The 22,091-nt window shown below is 46.3% G+C and overlaps 1 protein-coding gene across 3 annotated transcripts in view; it reads right to left on the bottom strand.

Moving 5' to 3' along the window:
• Positions 1-22,091, bottom strand: part of PDE8A (phosphodiesterase 8A) — a 462,427-nt gene that overhangs the window by 35,696 nt on the left and 404,640 nt on the right. For all 3 annotated transcript variants that reach the window (XM_063925983.1, XM_063925981.1, XM_063925982.1), the window contains exon 14: positions 7,786-7,950. In XM_063925983.1, the coding sequence (XP_063782053.1) occupies positions 7,786-7,950 (165 nt within the window). The remainder of the gene's footprint in view (positions 1-7,785; positions 7,951-22,091) is intronic.

Below are 22,091 nucleotides of genomic sequence, written 5' to 3' on the forward strand. Positions count from 1 at the left end.
TTCAATTAAAGTCGGTTCCATTCCGACATACATTTGTCGGAATGGATCCGACAAGGGCTATTCAATTGTTCCTGACCATCTCAATCCGACTTTAAAAAAAGTTGGATTGAGATGCGGGAACTGAGTGGAGGAGACGGGGAAGAGCAGCGAGGAGACGGGGGAAAGCAGCGGCTACAGCAGCGTAACAGGAGGATGGGGCACCGCCGCCAGACCTCACGGCAGCGTCCACCCGGCACCAGCAAGCGGGACCTCGCTTGCTAGAGCCGGGTGGACGCTGTCGTGAGCGGCGGCGGTGCCCCATTCTCCTGCTACGCTGCTCTCCCCTGTCTCCTCCCAGCTCTCTCATCCTAATCCGTCTTTTTTTAAAGTCGGACTGAGATGGTCGGAAACCTGTCGGATTTGGCCCCGTATCCGACAGAAGCACACGGATCGGGGGCTATTCCGCCGAACCACGTGTTTTCCCGGCAAGTTGGAATTACCAACTTGTCGGATAATTCTGGGGTGTACTGAATAGGTCGGAACCACTTCCAACCTAAACAAGTCGAAAACTGCGATCTTTCCAACAGACGGCAGCTTTTGACTGCAATTGAATATACCCCTATGTCATCATTTATACCCCTTTTACACCAAGCTATTACCAGGTTAACCCAGGTTGTGGCTCAGTGTAAAAGGGATAGTCCGGTTTTCACTGACCATGAAATCCAACCAAGATAGCTTGCAGGATTGGTTCCAGGAAGGATCTAGGTTAGATGGCAGTGTGAACAGGTAGCTCAGGTCCCAATCACAGCATCGGAAGACCAGTATTTCGGGGAAGGAGATGATGGCATCTCCAAGCGTCGGCACTGCCTATCCTAGGACTGACCCGGTGTGGAATTGTGATACCAATCCTGGGTCAGACCCGAGATGTTGGTGTAAAAGGGGTATTACACTTTCAGCAATCACACGGACACTGATACTCAGTTAAAATAAGTCTGCTGACCTCTTTCTCACAGTGTAATTGTTATTCCCTTTCTTTTCTCTATTGGTCTACTCCCACCCCCACATCTCAGGACAAACCTGAGCTGACTACATGTGTGTCTTGCTACGGGGCAGAGTGCAAAATGCCTTTAACCACTGGAGCCCTAGGGTGTAGGTAACTGTGCCTCAGCAAGGCCCCTAGTAAGCCTTATGGATAATAAGGTCCTGGGCATCGGTAAGCAGGAAAATCCATTCCTAAATACAGAAGTCCATCAGCATACATACAAACATACAGGGAGGTCTTATTTTATCCTAACCCTGTTTTTACAAGCAAAGTTAAACCTTTATGATGTTCTGGATTTTCAATACTGAAGAAACACTTTAGAATGGGACAACAGTATGAGGCAGAGGAAATCAATGTATAATCTTGTATGTACTGTGTGCAGGGTTATATGTATCTCTGTGTCTGGACCACGATTTGCTTGGTTTTCAAAGTCGTTATCATTATTAATGCACACTAATGGTGCCCATACACTTATGAGATTATCGGTACTATCCTTCAATTTCGACCACATCTGTGAGAGAAATCGAAGGATTGTATGCACATTTTAGTACCTTTTGACGCGATGCGCAGGCACGCCTGTTGAATATCGCGTCTCAAGATATGTGCTGCACATAATATTTATCGAATCGCAGTGCGATTGCATGTGTTTCTAGAAACACATGCTATTTATCGCACTGCGATGTGCGATGGGCACCCGCCGGCGGCGGTGATGTGCCCATCACTTGATTACCATGCGATCTATCGCATGGTAATCTTTTTGCCAGTTCAGGTGCGATTTCATCGCACCTGAACTGCTGGTGCGATGCCCCGCGATGTCGCGTCGCGGGGCATCGCACAAGTGTATGGGTACCATTAGACCAGCCCTACCTGGTGCACAAGATCTGTCTGACAACAGATGTAATCATGTGTACACACAACTTTGCACAGACCGCCATTCCATTAAACCATCCTCTCTGCCCATTTACTACCTAATTAGCTGCAAGTGAAGTGATTAGGTAGCATACAACTGCATCACTCATAGGGGGTCATTCCGAGTTGTTCGCTCGTTGACGATTTTCGCAACGGAGCGATTAAGGCAAAAATGTGCATGCGCATGGTATGCAGTGCGCATGCGCTAAGTATTTTAGCACAAAACTTAGTAGATTTACTCACGTCCGAACGAAGAATTTTCATCATTGAAGTGATCGGAGTGTGATTGACAAGAAGTGGGTGTTTCTGGGCGGAAACTGACCGTTTTCTGGGAGTGTGCGGAAAAACGCAGGCGTGCCAGGATAAAACGCGGGAGTGTCTGGAGAAACAGGGGAGTGGCTGGCCGAACGCAGGGCGTGTTTGTGCCGTCAAACCAGGAACGAAACGGGCTGAGCTGATCGCAGTGTAGGAGTAAGTCTCGAGCTACTCAGAAACTGCTAAGAATTTTCTATTCGTAATTCTGCTAATCTTTCGTTCGCAATTCTGCTATGCTAAGATACACTCCCAGAGGGCGGCGGCCTAGCGTGTGCAGTGCTGCTAAAATCTGCTAGCGAGCGAACAACTCGGAATGACCCCCATAGTTGTGCACACTGAGCTCCAGAACATTCACAGTGCAAAAACACATAAGATTCGGCCACAAAACTGACTTCATGCTGCATTATACCCAGCTTATCCTAACATCGCCATAACTTGATGAAGCCCACTCTAGAATAGAGCTACTCTCCAACTTCTTAACACAACTTGTAGATCAACTTATACGTCATAGACTGTTGCTGCTCTGCTATCGGCTCACGTTTGTAATGTAGGGAGATACAGAGACAAATCTGCAGTAGTGAGCTGACATGCCCACAGGGAAGCAGTGTGTGTACGTAAGGGGCCGTGTCTGTATGCTGGCTCTACAGCAGACGGGCCCAAGGAAAAGTTTTAGACCAAACAAACAGATGTGCATTTAATGCTCAGACAGATGCATGCCAGTGGAAAGCTTGTGCCCAAACTGGCCTGTACTGTATGCGCATATTTAAGGATGTCAGCTGACCTCACTCAGGGGCAGATTTATTAAGCCTGGTGTAGTGATAAATTGCACGGTGATAAAGTACCAGCCAATCAGCTCCTAACTACTATGTCACAGGCTGGGTTTGAAAAATGACAGATAGGAGCTGACTGGCTGGTCCTTTATCACCTTCCACTTTATTCCTTCACCAGGCTTAATAAATCTGCCCCTCAGTTCTTGGGTGTATTCAACCTGTCTGCTGATCCTGGAGTGTTCCTGATGGGGATTTCTGTTGCTGGCTGATTTCTCCTGATCTCATTGCATTCTGCTGCTGCTACTCTTAAGCCTCACACTTTTGGCATTACTGTTGGCACAATACTTTAACTTCCCACAAACAAATGATGTTTACAGATGTATTTACCTGTAGAATCATGACAAACATGCTAAGCCCTGATATTTCACAACACTGTAGAAGAAAAATGTTGTGTTCTGCAATCAAAACCTTAAGTCCATTCATGAAAATGGATACTGTGCTCTTGTACATTACAGAGCTTCGAATACCTCATTTAAGAAAAACACGGATGCGTCTCTCTTGTGGTAAATCATCAGAAAAAAATAGGTAGGTGCTTCCTTTAGACATTTTTCCTGAGCATTACATTCATTTTATCAGAAGAATAACCTCTAACATGGGCAGCCACACGGAGCAGGATGTGGGAAAGACAGAACTGTCTGTCGGGACTTTCTCCGCACACTTCCTGAATGCTGGCAGTGACATGTAAATAGAACGACTGCCAATCTGTTAACCCATAGCAGGACACACCGACAGGATATATATGTGTGAAGTAAAAAGCCATGTAATGTAAACAGCTCTGGTGTTACTTTGAAATGTGGCATTGTATAAAAGTGACACCAAGCAGGATAAATGTTGCATATTAAACATAATAAATATAATGGGGTTTTTGTAAGATACAGTAGACGCATTGTTAAAATTCCACCAATCCTTGGCCCAGGATTAAACAAACTGCAAATATTTATACAAATCTTTTCTCTATTGTTCTAATCTTTGAACTGTGTTGAGTGAGGAGCACAATAACAATTTATCACAGTCACTACTTCTAGGGGGAGTACTAAGCTTTTAAGAGTGGAGAGAGATAAAGTACCAGCCAATCAGCTCCTGTCAGATTACAGTCCGAGTTTGAAAAATTACAGGAGCTGATTGGTTGGCACTTTATCTCTCCAATGTATCACTCTCCAAGGCTTTAGTACATCTGTCCCCTAGACATGTTTGAATATCTACCTCCACAGTCCTCCTTTAACTATTCTCAAATTTCAACAAGAACCCATTTGTTGTGGGAGAGAAACGCATCTGAGCAATATGATGCCTGACAAGCAGCAATACATAGTGCATGATGAATGGTCTATGTATAATATAGAATACAAATCTGTGCAGAGGTCTAAAAATAATTTTTTAAAAAGGACACGCTCAACCCAAATCAATTCAGGCTGGGTCTGGTTCCCACTAAAGCAGTGGGACAATGAGTGGTAACAGGCTGCACAGATGGATTCCACTATAGCAGGAAAACCCGCAGTGTGGTGTCCCTCTGCTATAACAAACCAGTCATATCGTGGCTGGAGCTTCCAAGATGGTAATGCACAAATCAGTGGAGCAGGCTCCACCTCCTACCTAGAGCATTCAGCTCTGACCTCTTCCTGAAAAAAATGTACAGCATATTCCTATAAAATAAACACTCACCCAATCACTGCAAACAACTGCAAGCAAAACTCCCATTCTCCACCAGCCAATGACAAGCAGCTACTGTACCCCTTTGTACCCCTTACAAAGGGGTACAGTAGCTCTTGATCATAGTGATCTTGCAAATGTTGATAGTTTTTGTTTTACGGATTTAGGCCCCAAATGCAATAGCTCAAGATTTACAGGCACTAGCAAAATTCCGGCTATATTTAAAGAGGTAATTTATTTTAAGGCAAAACAAGGGTGGTTTTAAAGTTTGGCTGTGTGTGTTATTTGTTTATATTTACTCTTTTGGAATAATATGCAGTGTCTTAGCAGACTTAAGTAGAGTACAGATATTAGAACTGGGACAGACCCAAAAAGAGACGCCTCTACGCTAATCTGCCTGAGGGCTGGTGTAATCAGATGGTGTAGATCAAACATGCTGTATTATAAAAGGTTTTGCTTTTATTCAAACCTAACAGTAACTGCTAAAAAACCCAAGTTGTCTTCTGACCTATTTGGATGAAAGTGTGCCTGACAAAACCTGGTGAATGTGTAATTATGCTATTGTTACGTACAGTACTTCTAGTTTTCTCTTGGACTGTATGCATCCAAATCCGCATTAGCCCCAAAGTGTTTCCAAGAAGACAATCCGCAAGAGTAAAAACTGGGTCTGCATGAAGTAGCTGTATTGGTGAAAAACTAAAAGCACTGCTGATCCAACTATGGACGTGTCCTTTTTCAACGTTCCCACGAGGCCTACACACAGGCACATGCATCGCGGCAACGCTATGAATCGCCAGGCTGCATACACTCGCATCCGTCATTTTACCATACAATACACATGGATTTGGCATGGTACGCATAACCAGAAGTGTAAGGATATAAAGGAACACAACTGTATTTGTGAATTGTGTTTAGGAAGTGCGAAACATTTATTTATGCCTTTTCATTTCTCTGTTTAGACATAGATAACCATAGGTAAATATTTGCTAAGTTTATTGGAGATATACAGGGTGAGGCAAAAAAAACACCCTGGATTTTAAAGGTTAACAAAAACGCTTGGTAAATACTAATTACAATTTTAGTACATAATCTAAAAGTGCATGGAACACAGTTTTTTACTCAATTGGTTTTGAATATGATATCATCATTTCTTGGTGTAGAGCAGCCTTCAGTTTATTACGGGTTCTTGGTCGTCGTTTGTAGACCTCAGCTTTCAGATGGCCACGTTGGCTGTGTAGCGGCCTTTCATGAAGCTGACGAGGATGGTTTTCCACGCAGTAATGGAAATTCTGCCCGTTAACTTAGCCAGACAAATGAAAGTGAGCTTCATAAAAAAAACAACGCAGTGATAACGCCGAAGTGACCCGCCGTGTGATATGTGTACCACAAATGGAGGCCACCATCTGGACAATATCCTATTCAAAACCAATTGAATATAAGGGGGTAATTCAGAGTTGATCGCAGCAGCAAATTTGTTAGCAGTTGGGCAAAACCATGGTGGTCATTCCGAGTTGTTCGCTCGTTGCCATTTTCGCTATATTGCGATTAGTCGCTTACTGCGCATGCGCAAGGGTCGCAGAGCGCATGCGCTTAGTTATTTTACTCAAAAGTTAGGTATTTTACTCACGGCATAACGAGGATTTTTCATCGTTCTGGTGATCGTACTGTGATTGACAGGAAGTGGGTGTTTCTGGGCGGAAACTGGCAGTTTTCTGGGCGTGTGCGAAAAAACGCTTGTGTTTCTGGGAAAAACGCGGGAGTGTCTGTAGAAAAGGGGGAGTGTCTGGGCAAACGCTGGGTGTGTTTGTGACGTCAAACCAGGAACGAAACTGACTGCTGATCGCAATGGCTGAGTAAGTCTGGAGCTACTCAGAAACTGCTAAGAATTTTCTATTCGCAATTCTGCTAATCTTTCGTTCACAATTCTGCTAAGCTAAGATACACTCCCAGAGGGCGGCGGCTAAGCGTGTGCAATGCTGCTAAAAGCAGCTAGCGAGCGAACAACTCGGAATGAGGGCCCATGTGCACTGCAGGGGGGGCAGATATAACGTGCAGAGAGAGTTAGATTTGGGTGGGTTATATTGTTTCTGTGCAGGGTAAATACTGGCTGCTTTATTTTTACACTGCAATTTAGATTTCACTTTGAACACACCACACCCAAATCTAACTCTCTCTGCACATGTTATATCTGCCCCATCTGCAGTGCACATGGGCCCTCATTCCGAGTCGTTCGCTCGTTCTTTTTTTTCGCATCGCAGTGAAAATCAGCTTAGAGCGCATGCGCAATGTTCGCACTGCGACTGCGCTAAGTAATTCTGCTATGAAGAAAGGATTTTTACTCACGGCTTTTTGTTCGCACCGGCGAACGTAGTGTGATTGACAGGAAATGGGTGTTACTGGGCGGAAACACGGCGTTTTATGGGCGTGTGGCTGAAAACGCTACCGTTTCCGGAAAAAACGCAGGAGTGGCCGGAGAAACGGGGGAGTGTCTGGGCGAACGCTGGGAGTGTTTGTGACGTCAAACCAGGAACGACAAGCACTGAACTGATCGCACAGGCAGAGTAAGTCTGGAGCTACTCTAAAACTGCTAAGTTTTTTTTGTTCGCAATATTGAGTAAACTTCGTTCGCACTTTTAAGATGCTAAGATACACTCCCAGTAGGTGTAGACTAAGCGTGTGTAACTCTGCTAAATTCGCCTTGCGACCGATCAACTCGGAATGAGGGCCATGGTTTTGCCCAATTGCTAACAAATTTGCTGCTGCGATCAGCTCTGAATTACCCCCTAAACTGTATTTAATGCACCTCTAGATTATGTACTAAAATTCTCAACAGCATTTGCCATGCCTTTTGTGTTAACCTTTAAAATCTCGGGAGTGTTTTTTGCCTCACCCTGTATTTTGTCATATTCCACAGAAACCAACTCTACCTGTAGTTGTATACCTTAGGTAGCACACAGTAGGTAGATTGTATGGTGACAGATCAGTTCATATTGTTTCTCTATCTTTATCGCTATACAATAACATAGTATCAGCTTTGTTGCAAGAGATGATTGGTTGACTTACTGTCATCAAACCTCCAACCAAGTCGCTGGTGTGAGGATCCTCATCTTTGGTTCCGAGCTGCGGAGAATACAATTCTGTGGTTCTTAAGATCTCCAGCACTCGGTCCAAGGCTTCTGCCACTGGCATCGGGCTGTTTTCTTGTGCAGCATTGATGATGTTTATTACCTAGAACATATTACAAATAATAAAACATATTACAGGTAATGTATTAACAAATAAAATGATAAGACTTTTAATAAAGTGACCAAAATGTGTAGTTGGGCAGTGCCTATTTGATATAGCCCTTTAAAGGTGGCTGTAAAGGTAGACTCCTGGGGAGGCAATCAAGTTGCCGCATGCCAGGATCCCGGCTGTCAGGATACCGACGCTGGAATCCTGACACCCGGTAAAATACTGGCGGTCGCAATCCCGACTGTCGCCCGGAATCCCCACTCGGCAAATATAACCCTATGGTGACCTAAGGTCGCCACCGGGCACGTAGAGTGGCTCGCACAGCGAGCCCCTGAGGGAACACGTTGCGCTCATTGACGGTATTCCGGCTGTCGGGATCTCCTGATATCATACTGAATCCGACTCCTGCACATATGTGCACATTTAGAAGTCCTAATGGTCTCACAAAGATTCCATGGGTTATTAAGGGTACACATAAGTCCTCTGAATACAAGTATTCGCTAAAATGATTTATTTGGTAATATGAATTTAGAATTCAAAACATCTATTACACTTGAAACAAAGCACTCTGCTCCCTTGTAATCTACTGTAAATAGAACACATACTTTGTTAATTTTAGATGTACTCTTACTAAACTTCAATACAGTAGATCATTAATGCAAAGCAGAAAGAACAAACACAACAGAAATTGTTCCTAAACTGCGATGTTGCCTGGTCTTTGCAGAAAGAGAACTGGCAGTGCATTGTATGGCTGTCACACTGCTTATCAAACCGTGGTGCTCTGCGATGTTGTACATCACTGCGATACCGCAGACTCAAACTGGGTAAATGAGCTTACAATCGTTTTGATTGTGAATGTCAGCATTGTTTATGGAAAAGCTGGAAATATTTCTCTAACTTACCTATTGATGTTTAGAAATGCTATTTTACCAGATTTGTGTGACACTTGTAAGATGTATGTTATTGTTTGTGAACTGTAAAGCCCTTTGAGTACCAAGGGGCAACAATAAGTATAACTAATGGCTCAAGGCAGGAACTACAGCAGTAAGCCTCCCTGCCTCACCAGTGCAGTGGGAAGGTGAAAGAAAGACATAGCCCTAGATATATTATTATTATTATTTATTACCAGTTATTTATATAGCGCACACATATTCTGCGCGCTTTACACAGAATATTTAGCCATTCACATCAGTTCTTGTCCCGATGGAGCTTACAATCTATATTCCCTACCATACATACACGCAGTGCCAGATTAAGGTCCACATGGGCCTGGAGCTGAAATGTATGAAGGGCCTATTGTGTGCGGAGGCGTGACAAACGCTGTGGTGGGGATAGGCTAAATAGGAGGTGTGGCCTGTGCCATGGGTGTGGCTATCTCCATGGAGGTCATAGCTAGTGCCTACCTTCAACCATTTAATAGAGGAGCAGAACAACAGACCCATACACACATAGAAACATAGAATTTGACGGCAGATAAGAACCACTTGGCCCATCTAGTCTGCCCCTTTTTTTTTATCCTTTAGGTAATCTCAACCCTTTTTGAACCTTAATTCTTTGTAAGGATATTCATATGCCTATCCCAAGCATGTTTAAATTGCTCTACAGTCTTAGCCTCTACCACCTCTGATGGGAGACTATTCCACTTATCCACTACCCTTTCTGTGAAGTAATTTTTCCTTAAATTTCCCCTGAACCTCCCCCCCTCCAGTTTCAGTGTATGTCCTCGAGTTCTAATATTTCTCTTCCTTTGAAGAATGTTTCCCTCCTGAACTTTGCTAAGACCCTTGATATATTTGAAAGTTTCTATCATGTCCCCCCTTTCCCTTCTCTCCTCCAAACTATACATGTTAAGATCTTTTAGCCTTTCCGGGTACGTTTTGTGATGTAGGCCATGCACCATTTTAGTTGCCCTTCTTTGTACACTCTCTAATGTATTTATAGCCTTCTGGAGATATGGTCTCCAGAACTGGACACAGTATTCCAGATGGGGCCGTACCAATGACCTATACAGTGGCATTATCACTTCTTTTTTCCTACTACTGATTCCTCTCCCTATGCAACCAAGCATCTGACTTGCCTTTCTCATTGCTTTGTTGAATTGCTTTCCTGCCTTCAAGTCACTTGAAATAGTGACTCCTAAATACCTTTCCTCCTCAGTAGTTTCCATTATAGTACCCTTGATACTATATTTAGCCTTTGGGTTTTTGAGACCCAAGTGCATGATTTTGCATTTTTTAGCATTAAACTGTAGTTGCCACGTTCTTGACCATTTCTCAAGCCTACCTAGGTCATCAATCATTTGTTTTACCCCTCCCGGTGTGTCTACCCTGTTGCATAACTTTGTATCATCTGCAAAAAGGCATACCTTCCCTTCAATACCATCTGCAATGTCACCAACAAAGATATTAAAGAGAACTGGACCAAGTACAGATCCCTGGGGTACTCCACTGGTAACATTTCCCTCCATAGATTGCACTCCATTATCTACAACTGTCTGTTTCCTATCCTGCAACCAGGTTCTTATCAATTTAACTGTTTTATAATCCACCCCCACGCTTTCAAGTTTATTTAGCAGTCTGCGATGTGGTACAGTGTCAAATGCCTTACTAAAGTCTAGATATGCTACATCTACAGCTCCCCCTTGATCTATTATTTTTGTCACAGAGTCAAAAAAGTCAATAAGATTTGTTTGGCATGATCTACCTCCAGTAAATCCATGCTGTTTTGGATCCTGTAAGTGGTTTGATTTAAGATATTCCACAATTCTTTCTTTTAATAGTTTTTCCATTACTTTCCCCACTACTGATGTAAGGCTTACTGGTCTGTAGTTACTTGCTTCTTCCTTGCTTTCACTTTTGTGCAGTGGAACTACATTTGCTCTTTTCCAGTCCTCTGGAATAGCACCTGTATTTAGTGACTGGTTAAATAATTCTGTTAACGGTGTAAACAGCACATCTTTTAGCTCTTTGAGTATCCTTGGGTGTGTCCCATCTGGTCCCATTGATTTATCCACTTTTAGTTGTGAAAGTTCTGTTAGGACCTTCTCCTCTGTAAATGTACTTTCAACTACCTTATTTTTATGAATGTCCTTGCAACTTAACTGTGGCCCCATCCCTTCTTCTGTAGTAAATACTGAGCAAAAATAATTATTTAGGTGATCTGCTACTGCCTTGTCACCCTCCACCAAATGCTCACTCTCTGTCTTAAGTCTTATTATTCCTCCATTTGATTTTCTCATTTCACTTATATACTTAAAAAAAGTTTTGCCCCCTTTATCTACTGACTGGGCCATTTTTTCCTCAGCTTCTGCCTTTGCACGTCTGATCACTTTCTTAGCATCCTTCCGTCTGTCAAGATACACCTCTTTGTCATTATTATTTTGAGTCTGTTTGTATTTCCTAAAAGCCATCTTTTTTGCTTTCACACTAGTTGATACTTCTTTTGTGAACCACACTGGCTTCCTTTTCCTGGTGCTTTTCCTAACCCTTTTGATACAAAGATCAGTTGCACTTAGTATTGCATTTTTCAGTTTTTCCCACCTCTCCTGTACTCCTTCCAAGTTCCACCAGTCCGCCAATGAATCACTTAAACATCTCCCCATTTTTGCAAAATCAGCATTTCTAAAATCCAACACCTTTGTTTTTGTGTGACAGGAGTTGGATCCTGTCTTTATACTAAACCATACTGCTTGATGATCACTGGATCCCAGGTGCTCACCCACATATAAGTCGGATATCCTATCACCATTTGTAAGAATTAAATCTAATATTGAATCTTTGCGAGTGGGCTCCATCACCAATTGCTTGAGAAATGCTCCCTGTAAGGAATGTAGAAATTTGCCACTTCTAGCTGAACTTGCAAAAGACACCTCCCAATTTACATCAGGTAAATTAAAGTCTCCCATGATTATGACTTCTCCCTTTAAAGTAGAGATGAGCGGATTCGGTTTTACTCGGTTTTACTCGGTTCTCAAAACGACATCTTATTGGCTCACGGATGTCACGTGTTTTGGATAGCCAATAAGATTCGGTTTTGAGAACCCAGTAAAACCGAATCCGCTCATCTCTACTTTAAAGCCATTTTAGTGATGTCCAACAATCTATAGATCACCCCAATGCGAATAACATCCTTCTCCCCGGTTTCTATGGTGACCCAAAGGGCCTCAGTTTTGTCTTCAGTATTTTGTATTAAAGTAGCATTTATGCTTTTTTTCACATACATTGCTACCCCTCCTCCTATTCTTCCTATTCTATCCTACCTAAATAAATTGTATCCTGGTATAGCTATGTCCCAGTCATGACCACATACATACAGTGGTCGTCGAAATGGGAATTTAAAGTGGGGGTATAGGAAATGAGATGGGATTACTGTTGCGCATACCTAAAAAGGGGGCATGGCCACTGAAATGGAGTGGGTCCTGAAAAGTATATGCATCAGCGTGCCCCCTCCTAGTCTCTATATACGTCAGTGTGTGTGTGTCCCCCTCCCTTCCTAATCTGTATGTGTATTAGTGTGCCTCCCTCCCTCCTAATCTGTATGTGTATTAGTGTGCCACCTACGCCTCCTAATCTGTATGTGTATTAGTGTGCCACCCTCCCCTCCTAGTCTGTATGTGTATTAGTGTGCCCTCCTCCCCTCCTAGTCTGTATGTGTATTAGAGTGCCACCTAAGCCTCCTAATCTGTATGTGTATTAGTGTGCCACCCTCCCCTCCTAGTCTGTATGTGTATTAGAGTGCCCTCCTCCCCTCCTAGTCTGTATGTGTATTAGAGTGCCCTCATCCCCTCCTAGTCTGTATGTATATTAGAGTGCCCTCCTCCCCTCCTAGTCTGTATGTGTATTAGTGTGCCACCTACGCCTCCTAGTCTGTATGTGTATTAGTGTGCCCCATCCCCTCCTAGTCTGTATGTGTATTAGTGTGCCACCTACGCCTCCTAGTCTGTATGTGTATTAGTGTGCCACCCTCCCCTCCTAGTCTGTATGTGCATTAGTGTGCCACCTACGCCTCCTAGTCTGTATGTGTATTAGTGTGCCACCCTCCCCTCCTAGTCTGTATGTGTATTAGTGTGCCACCTACGCCTCCTAGTCTGTATGTGTATTAGTGTGCCCCATCCCCTCCTAGTCTGTATGTGTATTAGTGTGCCACCTACGCCTCCTAGTCTGTATGTGTATTAGTGTGCCACCCTCCCCTCCTAGTCTGTATGTGTATTAGAGTGCCCTCCTCTCCTCCTAGTCTGTATGTGTATTAGTGTGCCACCCTCCCCTCCTAGTCTGTATGTGTATTAGTGTGCCCCATCCCCTCCTAGTCTGTATATGTATTAGTGTGCCACCTACGCCTCCTAGTCTGTATGTGTATTAGTGTGCCACCCTCCCCTCCTAGTCTGTATGTGTATTAGAGTGCCCTCCTCTCCTCCTAGTCTGTATGTGTATTAGTGTGCCACCCTCCTCTCCTAGTCTGCATGTGTATTAGTGAGCCACCCTCCCCTCCTAGTCTGTATGTGTATTAGTGTGCCACCCTCCCCTCCTAGTCTGTATATGCGTCAGTGTGCCCCCCTCCCCTCCTAGTCTGTATATGCATCAGTGTGCCCCCTTCCCTCATAGTCTGTATATGCTGAAGTAAGGGCTGGTTCTAGACCTTGTGGTGCCCAGGGCAAACGCCTGCTTTGGCACCCCCCCTCTTCTCCCTTTGAAAACAGGGACAGTGCGTACCACAGGTGCGTGTCAAAAATATAGGGGCGTGGACACATAATAGTACCGATTCACATTACACCACACAGTAGTGTCCGTCAGTCACACTACACCACACAGTAGTGTCCGTCAGTCCCACTACATCACACAGTAGTGTCCATCAGTCACACTACACCACACAGTAGTGTCCATCAGTCACACTACACCACACAGTAGTGTCCATCAGTCACACTACACCACACAGTAGTGTCCATCAGTCACACTACACCACACAGTAGTGTCCATCAGTCACACTACACCACACAGTAGTGTCCGTCAGTCACACTACACCACACAGTAGTGTCCATCAGTCACACTACACCACACAGTAGTGTCCGTCAGTCACACTACACCACACAGTAGTGTCCGTCAGTCACACTACACCACACAGTAGAGCAGATGTTCTCCGCTCCAAAGGAATGCACCCAGAAAAAAATGCATATATATGCGCCCATATTCCGAGTAGCATGCATCTAGAGATGTGTCTGCGCCTGCATGCTTAACGTCTCTACTGCCTGGTTTGCTAGTAATCATCGCCACCAGTGTGGACTTGCAGGATTGTAGAAAGCAATGGCCGGCCAAGTGATGGGAGTTCGAAAAGAGAAACAACTATATGCAATGACATACATTGTACACCAAGGAGGGGGCATAATCCTCCTCCCTTACACAGCTGGCTTGGGCCCATTACAAACCACCCCTTCCCCCTTAGCATCCCGGTGGACTTGCACCTGCCCTACAATAGGTGCAAATGCTTTGCTCAGCTCTGCATAGCCTGCATTTGCAACATCGCTGCACTGTGCCTACATTAAAACGGGTGGTATTCATGTGACCGGCGGTCACAAGACCGATGGTCACATGACCTCCCCCAACATCCCGCCCCCTCACTATCCCAACGGTCGGCATGCCGACCAACAGCGACTATTCCCACTAGTGGGAATCCATGACACCCATAGAGTGGGAATGGAACCCGTGGCGACCAGAGGTTGCCATCGAGCCCGCAAGAGGCTTGCTGCTCTCGCCCCTACCCGTCGGGATCCCGTCGTCGGTATGCTGCTGGGATCCCGGCGCCGGTCAGCCATACCACACCTCATTACAATGTCCAGTAATAAATCAGTGCCACAGTATTGGGTGCTGACAGGGGGAGGGGGCTGGTACTATTTTCCTGGGAATGATGGGGCCATGGCAAGCTTTGTAGGAGATTTACTCCCCTCCAAGACACGTATCGCTGCTTCAAGTCTGCACAAATTGAAGTTCCCTATTCTTTATTCTAATAGCAGATGTAGCCATGTTCCCATTATTACCCGGACCCTCAGTGTGTCTAGATGGCCCTGTCGCTCTAAAGTACTGTATAGTTGAAATCAAACTGTGCATATATCTGCATTGACGGTACTTAGGAGCACCCATTACTGGAGAATGCACAGAGCAAATTCAGGCAAGATATGCTCTACAGATGTGCGTAACTTCATCTCTGGCCATATTGTGTGAACAGTAGTGACTTGTTACTCTGGCTTAGAACAGAAAAATTATAGGACGTGTTCTTCTCAAGAGCGTATGAAACAGGGGGAAATATGCAACTCTCAGGGACACAGATATAGGTTTTGAAGTGGTACAGCACATGCAAATTCGCAGTCATAAAGGTCCAATTTTGCATCACATTCCAGAATTTAGTTGTAAAATATAAATACAGCTGAAAGAGCCCCCCTGGGAGCAGGACACTGTCAAATGTGACGTGGACACATTATACTCCGTACGGGTGACGGTCAGAGGGTGGCCAGAGTGGGGTAGGGACCGTGCAGCAGGAGATGGCTGAAGGGGCCAACGCGGGGTGCAAAGCAGGAGGCGGCCAGCGCGGTGTGCGAAGCGGGAGGCGGCCAGGGGGTGCTGGCCAGCGCGGTGTGGATGTGATGAGACCGTTACGTTGCGGTGCCCCTCCTCCCCATCTGCAGCCATCCTCATCATTCAGCAGCATTGAAGTCTGGGAGGGGGGGGGGGGGGGGGCTGAGAGTAGAGAGGAGAGCGGCTCCTCCTCCACTCCACCCAGGCACTTCAATAACTTGCGGGAAGGTGACGCTCGAGAGGAGAGCTGCCCCTCCTCCCGCTCTGGCCGGGATTTACAGACTGGGAGCCGCGGCGGTGGCACTGTCTGTCGCCGGCATACAGTGAATCAGTGTGACTCATTGTTATGCCGGCGGTTATGGGCCTCTTCACTGCGGCGAGCTGTGGGCCTATTTTCAATGGGGGGCCTGGAGCTGCAGCTCCATCCACCCCATTATTTATCCAGCCCTGCGTACACGCACAAACATTCACGCCAGTTAACCTGCCAGTATATTTTTGGATTGTGGAATAAAACCGGAGTACCCAGAGGAAACCCAAGCAAGTACATGGAGAATATACAAACTCCACACAGTTAGGGCCATGGAGGGAATCAAACCCATGACCTCAGTGCTGTGAGGCAGTAATGCTCACAATAACACCGTCCGTACTGCCCGCGCAGCTCTGTGGGTGCTAGAGAACCCCCAATATTTGTGCTTCCACTATCCATGTCTATGCATGACAATTTTTCAGTTATATGGGGGGAGACTTAAGCACCCCCAAACACTGTAAAAAGTTGGCTCTTATGCCCAGTGTAGGACTGGGGCAATAAGGGGAATACAGTGGTAGGGGCCCATGCAGGTGCGTAGTCTGAACTTTGTGGGCCCCATAGAAACATGTACTGGCCCAACAACTTTCCCTGCAGTGGCTGTACATTTTATGCTCCATAGTAATTCCCTAGTTCATTCTATGTCCCAGTAGTAGTTTCCTTGCTCACACTGGGCCTGATTCAGACACTGTTACAATGCCAATGCAGCAGCCATCTTTTTTAGTTACAGAACTGCAATGCATCAGAAGTGTAGTAGCCTCCCACTAGTTAACAGAGGCTCCCACTAAAGCCATTACAATATGCTCAGCAACGGCGTACTCCGTGTAGATGCGAGGAACATTGACTCCTTCGGTGCCTCCATGGATGCTCAGAATAGCCGTGTGAGCTGTGACGCTGGCACCATGTTTTATGAGTAAGAGATCGCAGTCACACACCGAGACACACCCCAAAAACCGGCACAACACGCCTGTGTTTTTGCAGACACTTCCCGTTACCTCCCCCAAACGGTCTCTGTGACTGATTCCTCACTGCGAGCGGCATCGCAGAGGTACCTTGGCGCGCACACTGGCCCGTGAAGTGTGTGCAGTCTGCCAATAATCACTCAGTTGCGGCACCATCGAAGTTGTAATCGCATCTGAATCAGGCTCATTATATCTTACAGTGCCCTCAGTTCATATTAAGCCTCCAGGGACGTGCAGTCAGGGGAGGCTGTGCCTCCCCTGTCATAATGATTAAAATAATAAAAAGAAGATATTTATAACACAGAGTCTGTGATAAATATCTTCATTTATTTTTTAATAATTTCCCCCCTGTGTATGTGGCTGCGTGTGAGGGTGCGAGGCAGCGGGAGAGGTGCCTCCTGCTGCTAACGTTAAAGTCCGGGCAGCGGGGGGCGGGCAGGGCCCATTGTAAAAGAATGGGGAAGCGGCACCTTTACTGGTGCCTCAATGACAGGGGCGTGCATCCAGTGCTGGATCCGCTGTCCAATCACTAGCGAGCCGCATACTAATCCCCCCATTCCCGGCTGCAGCAGGCGCCGTGGGCTGTGTGGGCGCCCGCTGCAGCAGGCGCCGCTTACTGACACTAGAGGTCATAATTGACCCCTAGTGTCTGAGCGGCGCTACTATGGGAGAGACGTCATGAGTCATGACGTCTCTCCCATAGTAGAGAGGAGCCGGCGGACGGAGACGGAAGGCAGCGCCGCAGGAGCGGTAAGTATTTGTGTATTTTTTTTTTAAATGTGTGTGTGTTTGCGGCACTACGGGGGCACCGGCACAGCTAGTGGGCATAGCAACTGGGGACACAGCTACAAGGGGCACAGCAACTGGGGACACTGCTACAAGGAGCACAGCAACTGGGGGCACTGCTACAAGGGGCACAGCAACTGGGGGCACTGCTACAAGGGGCACAGCAACTGGTGGCACTGCTACAAGGGGCACAGCAACTGGGGGCATTGCTACAAGGGGCACAGCAACTGGGGGCACTGCTACAAGGGGCACAGCAACTGGGGGCACTGCTACAAGGGGCAAAGCTACAAGGGGCACTGCTACAAGGGGCACAGCAACTGAGGGCACAGCAACTGGGGGCACTGCTACAAGGGTCACAACTACTGGGGGCACTGCTACAGGGGGCAAAGCAACTGGAAGCACAGCTACAGGGGTCACAACTACTGGGGGCACAGCTACAGGGGGTCACAACTACTGGGGACACAGCTACTGGGGGTACAGCTACAGGGGGGCACAAGTACAAGGAGATAACTGTGGCCAAGCCCCTTCCCTATGAAGAAGCCACGCCCTGGGCGCCACAAGGTCTAGAACCGGCTCTGTGTTCAATCACCCACAGGCGGCGCTGGAAGCGGAAGTGGCGGCGCCTGTGTGCCTGAGACTGAGTTCCTCCTCCGGTGCGGCGCCTGTGTGCGGTGGCCGGGTAGGAATCCCCCCCCCCTCGTTCCTCCTCCGACGCCTGCTCCGTCCTCCCAGCCAGCAGCAGCACTCTCCCCTGTCTGTGCTAACGTCCTCCTGCGTCAGTGAGTGCATAATATTCATTAATTTCTCTCCATTTCTCTCTCTCTCTCTCCTCCTGTGGATTACTTCGTTTGTAAGTATAATTTTCATTTTTACAGGTACCCCTATTGGATTCTACATGGACAAGTGGACGTGACCGGCGTGGGATGTAGGTATGTGTGAGTGTGTAAGTGTATTTTAATAAATTTTTACTTTCACGGTGTGTGTGTTGTGTTTTTATTTGGGTATTTTTGTTGTTGTAGAACTACAGGTACCAGCGGGCCCGTTATTTCCCTGCATGCTGGTACTTGAGGTTCTCCAAGTACCAGCAAGCGGGGGAGGTTTGCTGGGCCTTGTAATTCCACAACAAAAAAACAATATTCTTTTTTTTACACACTTATGGCTATCAGCCCGGCACCCACCGCCCAGGGGTGCTGGGGACAGCCTCGGCCTTCACCTCTGGCCCTTGGGTGCCTGGAGGGGGGGGACCCCTTGATTTAATGGGTCCCCACTCCTCCAGGGAACCCCCGGTCAGGGGTGACTCGTTGGGGGGGGGGGGTAATGCCACGGCCGCAGGGACCTACATAAATGTGTCCCCCGACTGTGGCATTATGTCCCTGGCTAGAGGAGCCCGGTGCTGGTTTTAAAAATACGGGGAACCCCTACATCTTTTGTCCCCCGTATTTTTGGAACCAGGACCGGACTCAGAGCCCTGTGCTGGTTGTCTAAATACGGGGAACCCCTGTCCAATTTTTCCCCCAGTATTTAAACAACCAGGACCGTCTCAAAAAGCCCGAGGCTGGTTATACTTAGGAGGGGGGACCTCACGCATTTATTTTACATTTTTTAACCCATTCAGACCCTTCTCTATTAAGTTAATGGAAGCCCTGGACAACAAAATTGCATTCATGTCCTCCTGCCACTCCCTTCCCAGTCACAAACACTAGATTTTTTTTTCTATAAAAATGTACAATATATCACAAGTATGATGAGCAGGCAGGCAGCGGGCATTGGCGGCATCGGACTGAGATGCAAATTAGTGGCGGAGGGCTGGGTCAGTTGATGGTGGGTGAGTTTGTAAGCCATTGGCGGTGGCAGCAGGCAACGGCTCAGAGGCAGTAGCGGGCATTGGCTCGGCGGCGGTAGGGGTCATCGGCAGGATTCGGCAGACATTATGGCTGTAGTGCCTCACCAGCCACTGACCTCACCGCACGCCACTGGTGTCCCCAGTACATATCATCCCACATTGTACTTCTCCCAGTTCCAATTATGCCTCCTGATTCCGAGTTGGGTGCAATCCAAGTAACTTTGTAACTGGGCAAACCATGCTACAATGCAAGTAGTGCAAATACATATACTTTTTATTTAATGTATGAAGGTTAAATACTGACTGTTTTTACATGTAGCCCTGTTACCTGTAGTGCACATATGGCGAGCAGCTACATTTTTACACTTTCATTTAGATTTGAGTTTGGTCACTCCCCTCTCTCACCTAATTTTCTCTGCATATATTAAATGTGCACCACGTGCATTATAAATTGATTTTAACAAGTTGCAATGTTACATGTTCCCTCCCCCCCTTTGTTACCAACTAAGACTCAAGTGGTCATTCCGAGTTGATCGCTAGCTGCATTTGCTCGCAGCGCAGCGATCAGGCTAAAAAATGTCAGTTCTGCGCATGCGTATGCACGTTGTACGGGCACAACGAACGATGTAGTTTTGCACAGGGTCTAGCAAAACATTTCAGTCGCACTGGTGTCCGCAGAGTGATTGACATGAAGTGGGCGTTTCTGGGTGTCAACTGACCGTTTTCAGGGAGTGTTTGAAAAAACACAGGTGTGGCAGGAAAAACGCAGGCGTGGCTGGGCGAGCGCTGGGCGGGTTTGTGACGTCAAAACAGGAACTGAACAGTCTGAAGTGATCGCAAGCGCTGAGTAGGTTTTGAGCTACTCTGAAACTGCACAAAAAAAACTTTGTAGCCGCTCTTCGATACATTCGTTCGCACTTCTGCTAAGCTAAAATACACTCCCAGTGGGCGGCGGCATAGCGTTTGCACGGCTGCTGAAAACTGCTAGCGAGCGATCAACTCGGAATGACCCCCTCAGTCCCTGAGTATACAGACAGTGGGGAGGGGGTGGGGACAGAGACTGCCACCTATACGAGTGCTGATGAGTTCCCCTTTTCAGGCTTGACCCAATTGCTTAGTGGTAAATTCCAGGAATTTGGAAGACTACTATATGGCCTGGATACAGAGGAGTAGTGCTCGTAAGCAGGACCCTAAGCATCTGGGTACCACAGCAAATGGCACCTCCTGCCCCCACTATAGCTAAGCCCATGGGCCCATGCTTAAGGAAGTGGCCTGCAGCCACAAAGGCTTAGACAACCATTGGAAATGACATAGCCTGAACATGGCTACTACAGTAACTGAAACGTTACCACAGTCCGGAGCGCAGTCTCTGTGGTTATTTTCGCTGTTATAGTCCCCTGTGAGTGCCACCCGTCTACACAAGAGATATATACATATACATATATATATATATATATATATATATAAAAATTACAGCTCTCAGCATAAGAGTAGACAGTATACTCTATTCTGCACCATGGACAGTAGATCCCTGATTGGGGCTATCAGCACTTTGGTTAGGGCCATGAATAGGGTTGGACTGGCCCACGGAAGTAAAGGCAAAATCGCAGGTGGGCCTCACTATCTTAGGGCCCCATCCCCTCTTCTAATATCAGGCTCCAGACCATGCATTCAAATTATATTTTGATACTCTATTTGAGGGTCAGTTACCTGGTGGAGCAGGAGCATGGATGAAACTACACCAAGATTAGCCCTCCTGCCAATCAAAATTAGCAGTTGGTTTAACATATCTATTTTTTTCTTGTGTGAAAATCATAATTACAATATAGAATATTGAACATGTTTTGGAGATATGCTTTATCTAATAATAAGGCATATATGCTTTATTAATATAGATATAGAACATTATTCTGTGTTCCCAGGACTGTGGTGTATTCACTACAATGTATAATCTGGGAGATCAAACTCCCTACACTATCAGTATTTGATGTGTGTGTATAAAAAAAAAAAAAAAAAAAAAAATATATATATATATATATAATAAGAATTTACTTACCGATAATTCTATTTCTCGTAGTCCGTAGTGGATGCTGGGGACTCCGTCAGGACCATGGGGTTTAGCGGCTCCGCAGGAGACAGGGCACAATAATAAAAGCTTTAGGATCAGGTGGTGTGCACTGGCTCCTCCCCCTATGACCCTCCTTCAAGCCTAAGTTAGGATACTGTGCCCGGACGAGCGTGCATAATAAGGAAGGATATTGAATCCCGGGTAAGACTCATACCAGCCACACCAATCACACCGTACAACCTGTGATCTGAACCCAGTTAACAGTATGATAACAACGAAGGAGCCTCTGAAAAGATGGCTCACAACAAGAATAACCCGATTTTTGTAACAATAACTATGTACAAGTATTGCAGACAATCCGCACTTGGGATGGGCGCCCAGCATCCACTACGGACTACGAGAAATAGAATTATCGGTAAGTAAATTCTTATTTTCTCTGACGTCCTAAGTGGATGCTGGGGACTCCGTCAGGACCATGGGGATTATACCAAAGCTCCCAAACGGGCGGGAGAGTGCGGATGACTCTGCAGCACCGAATGAGAGAACTCCAGGTCCTCCTCAGTCAGGGTGTGCCCCTGACCAAGTAGCAGCTCGGCAAAGTTGTAAATCC

This window comes from Pseudophryne corroboree, chromosome 6 (genome assembly GCF_028390025.1).
Source record: "Pseudophryne corroboree isolate aPseCor3 chromosome 6, aPseCor3.hap2, whole genome shotgun sequence".
Classification (NCBI taxonomy): Eukaryota; Metazoa; Chordata; class Amphibia; order Anura; family Myobatrachidae; genus Pseudophryne; species Pseudophryne corroboree.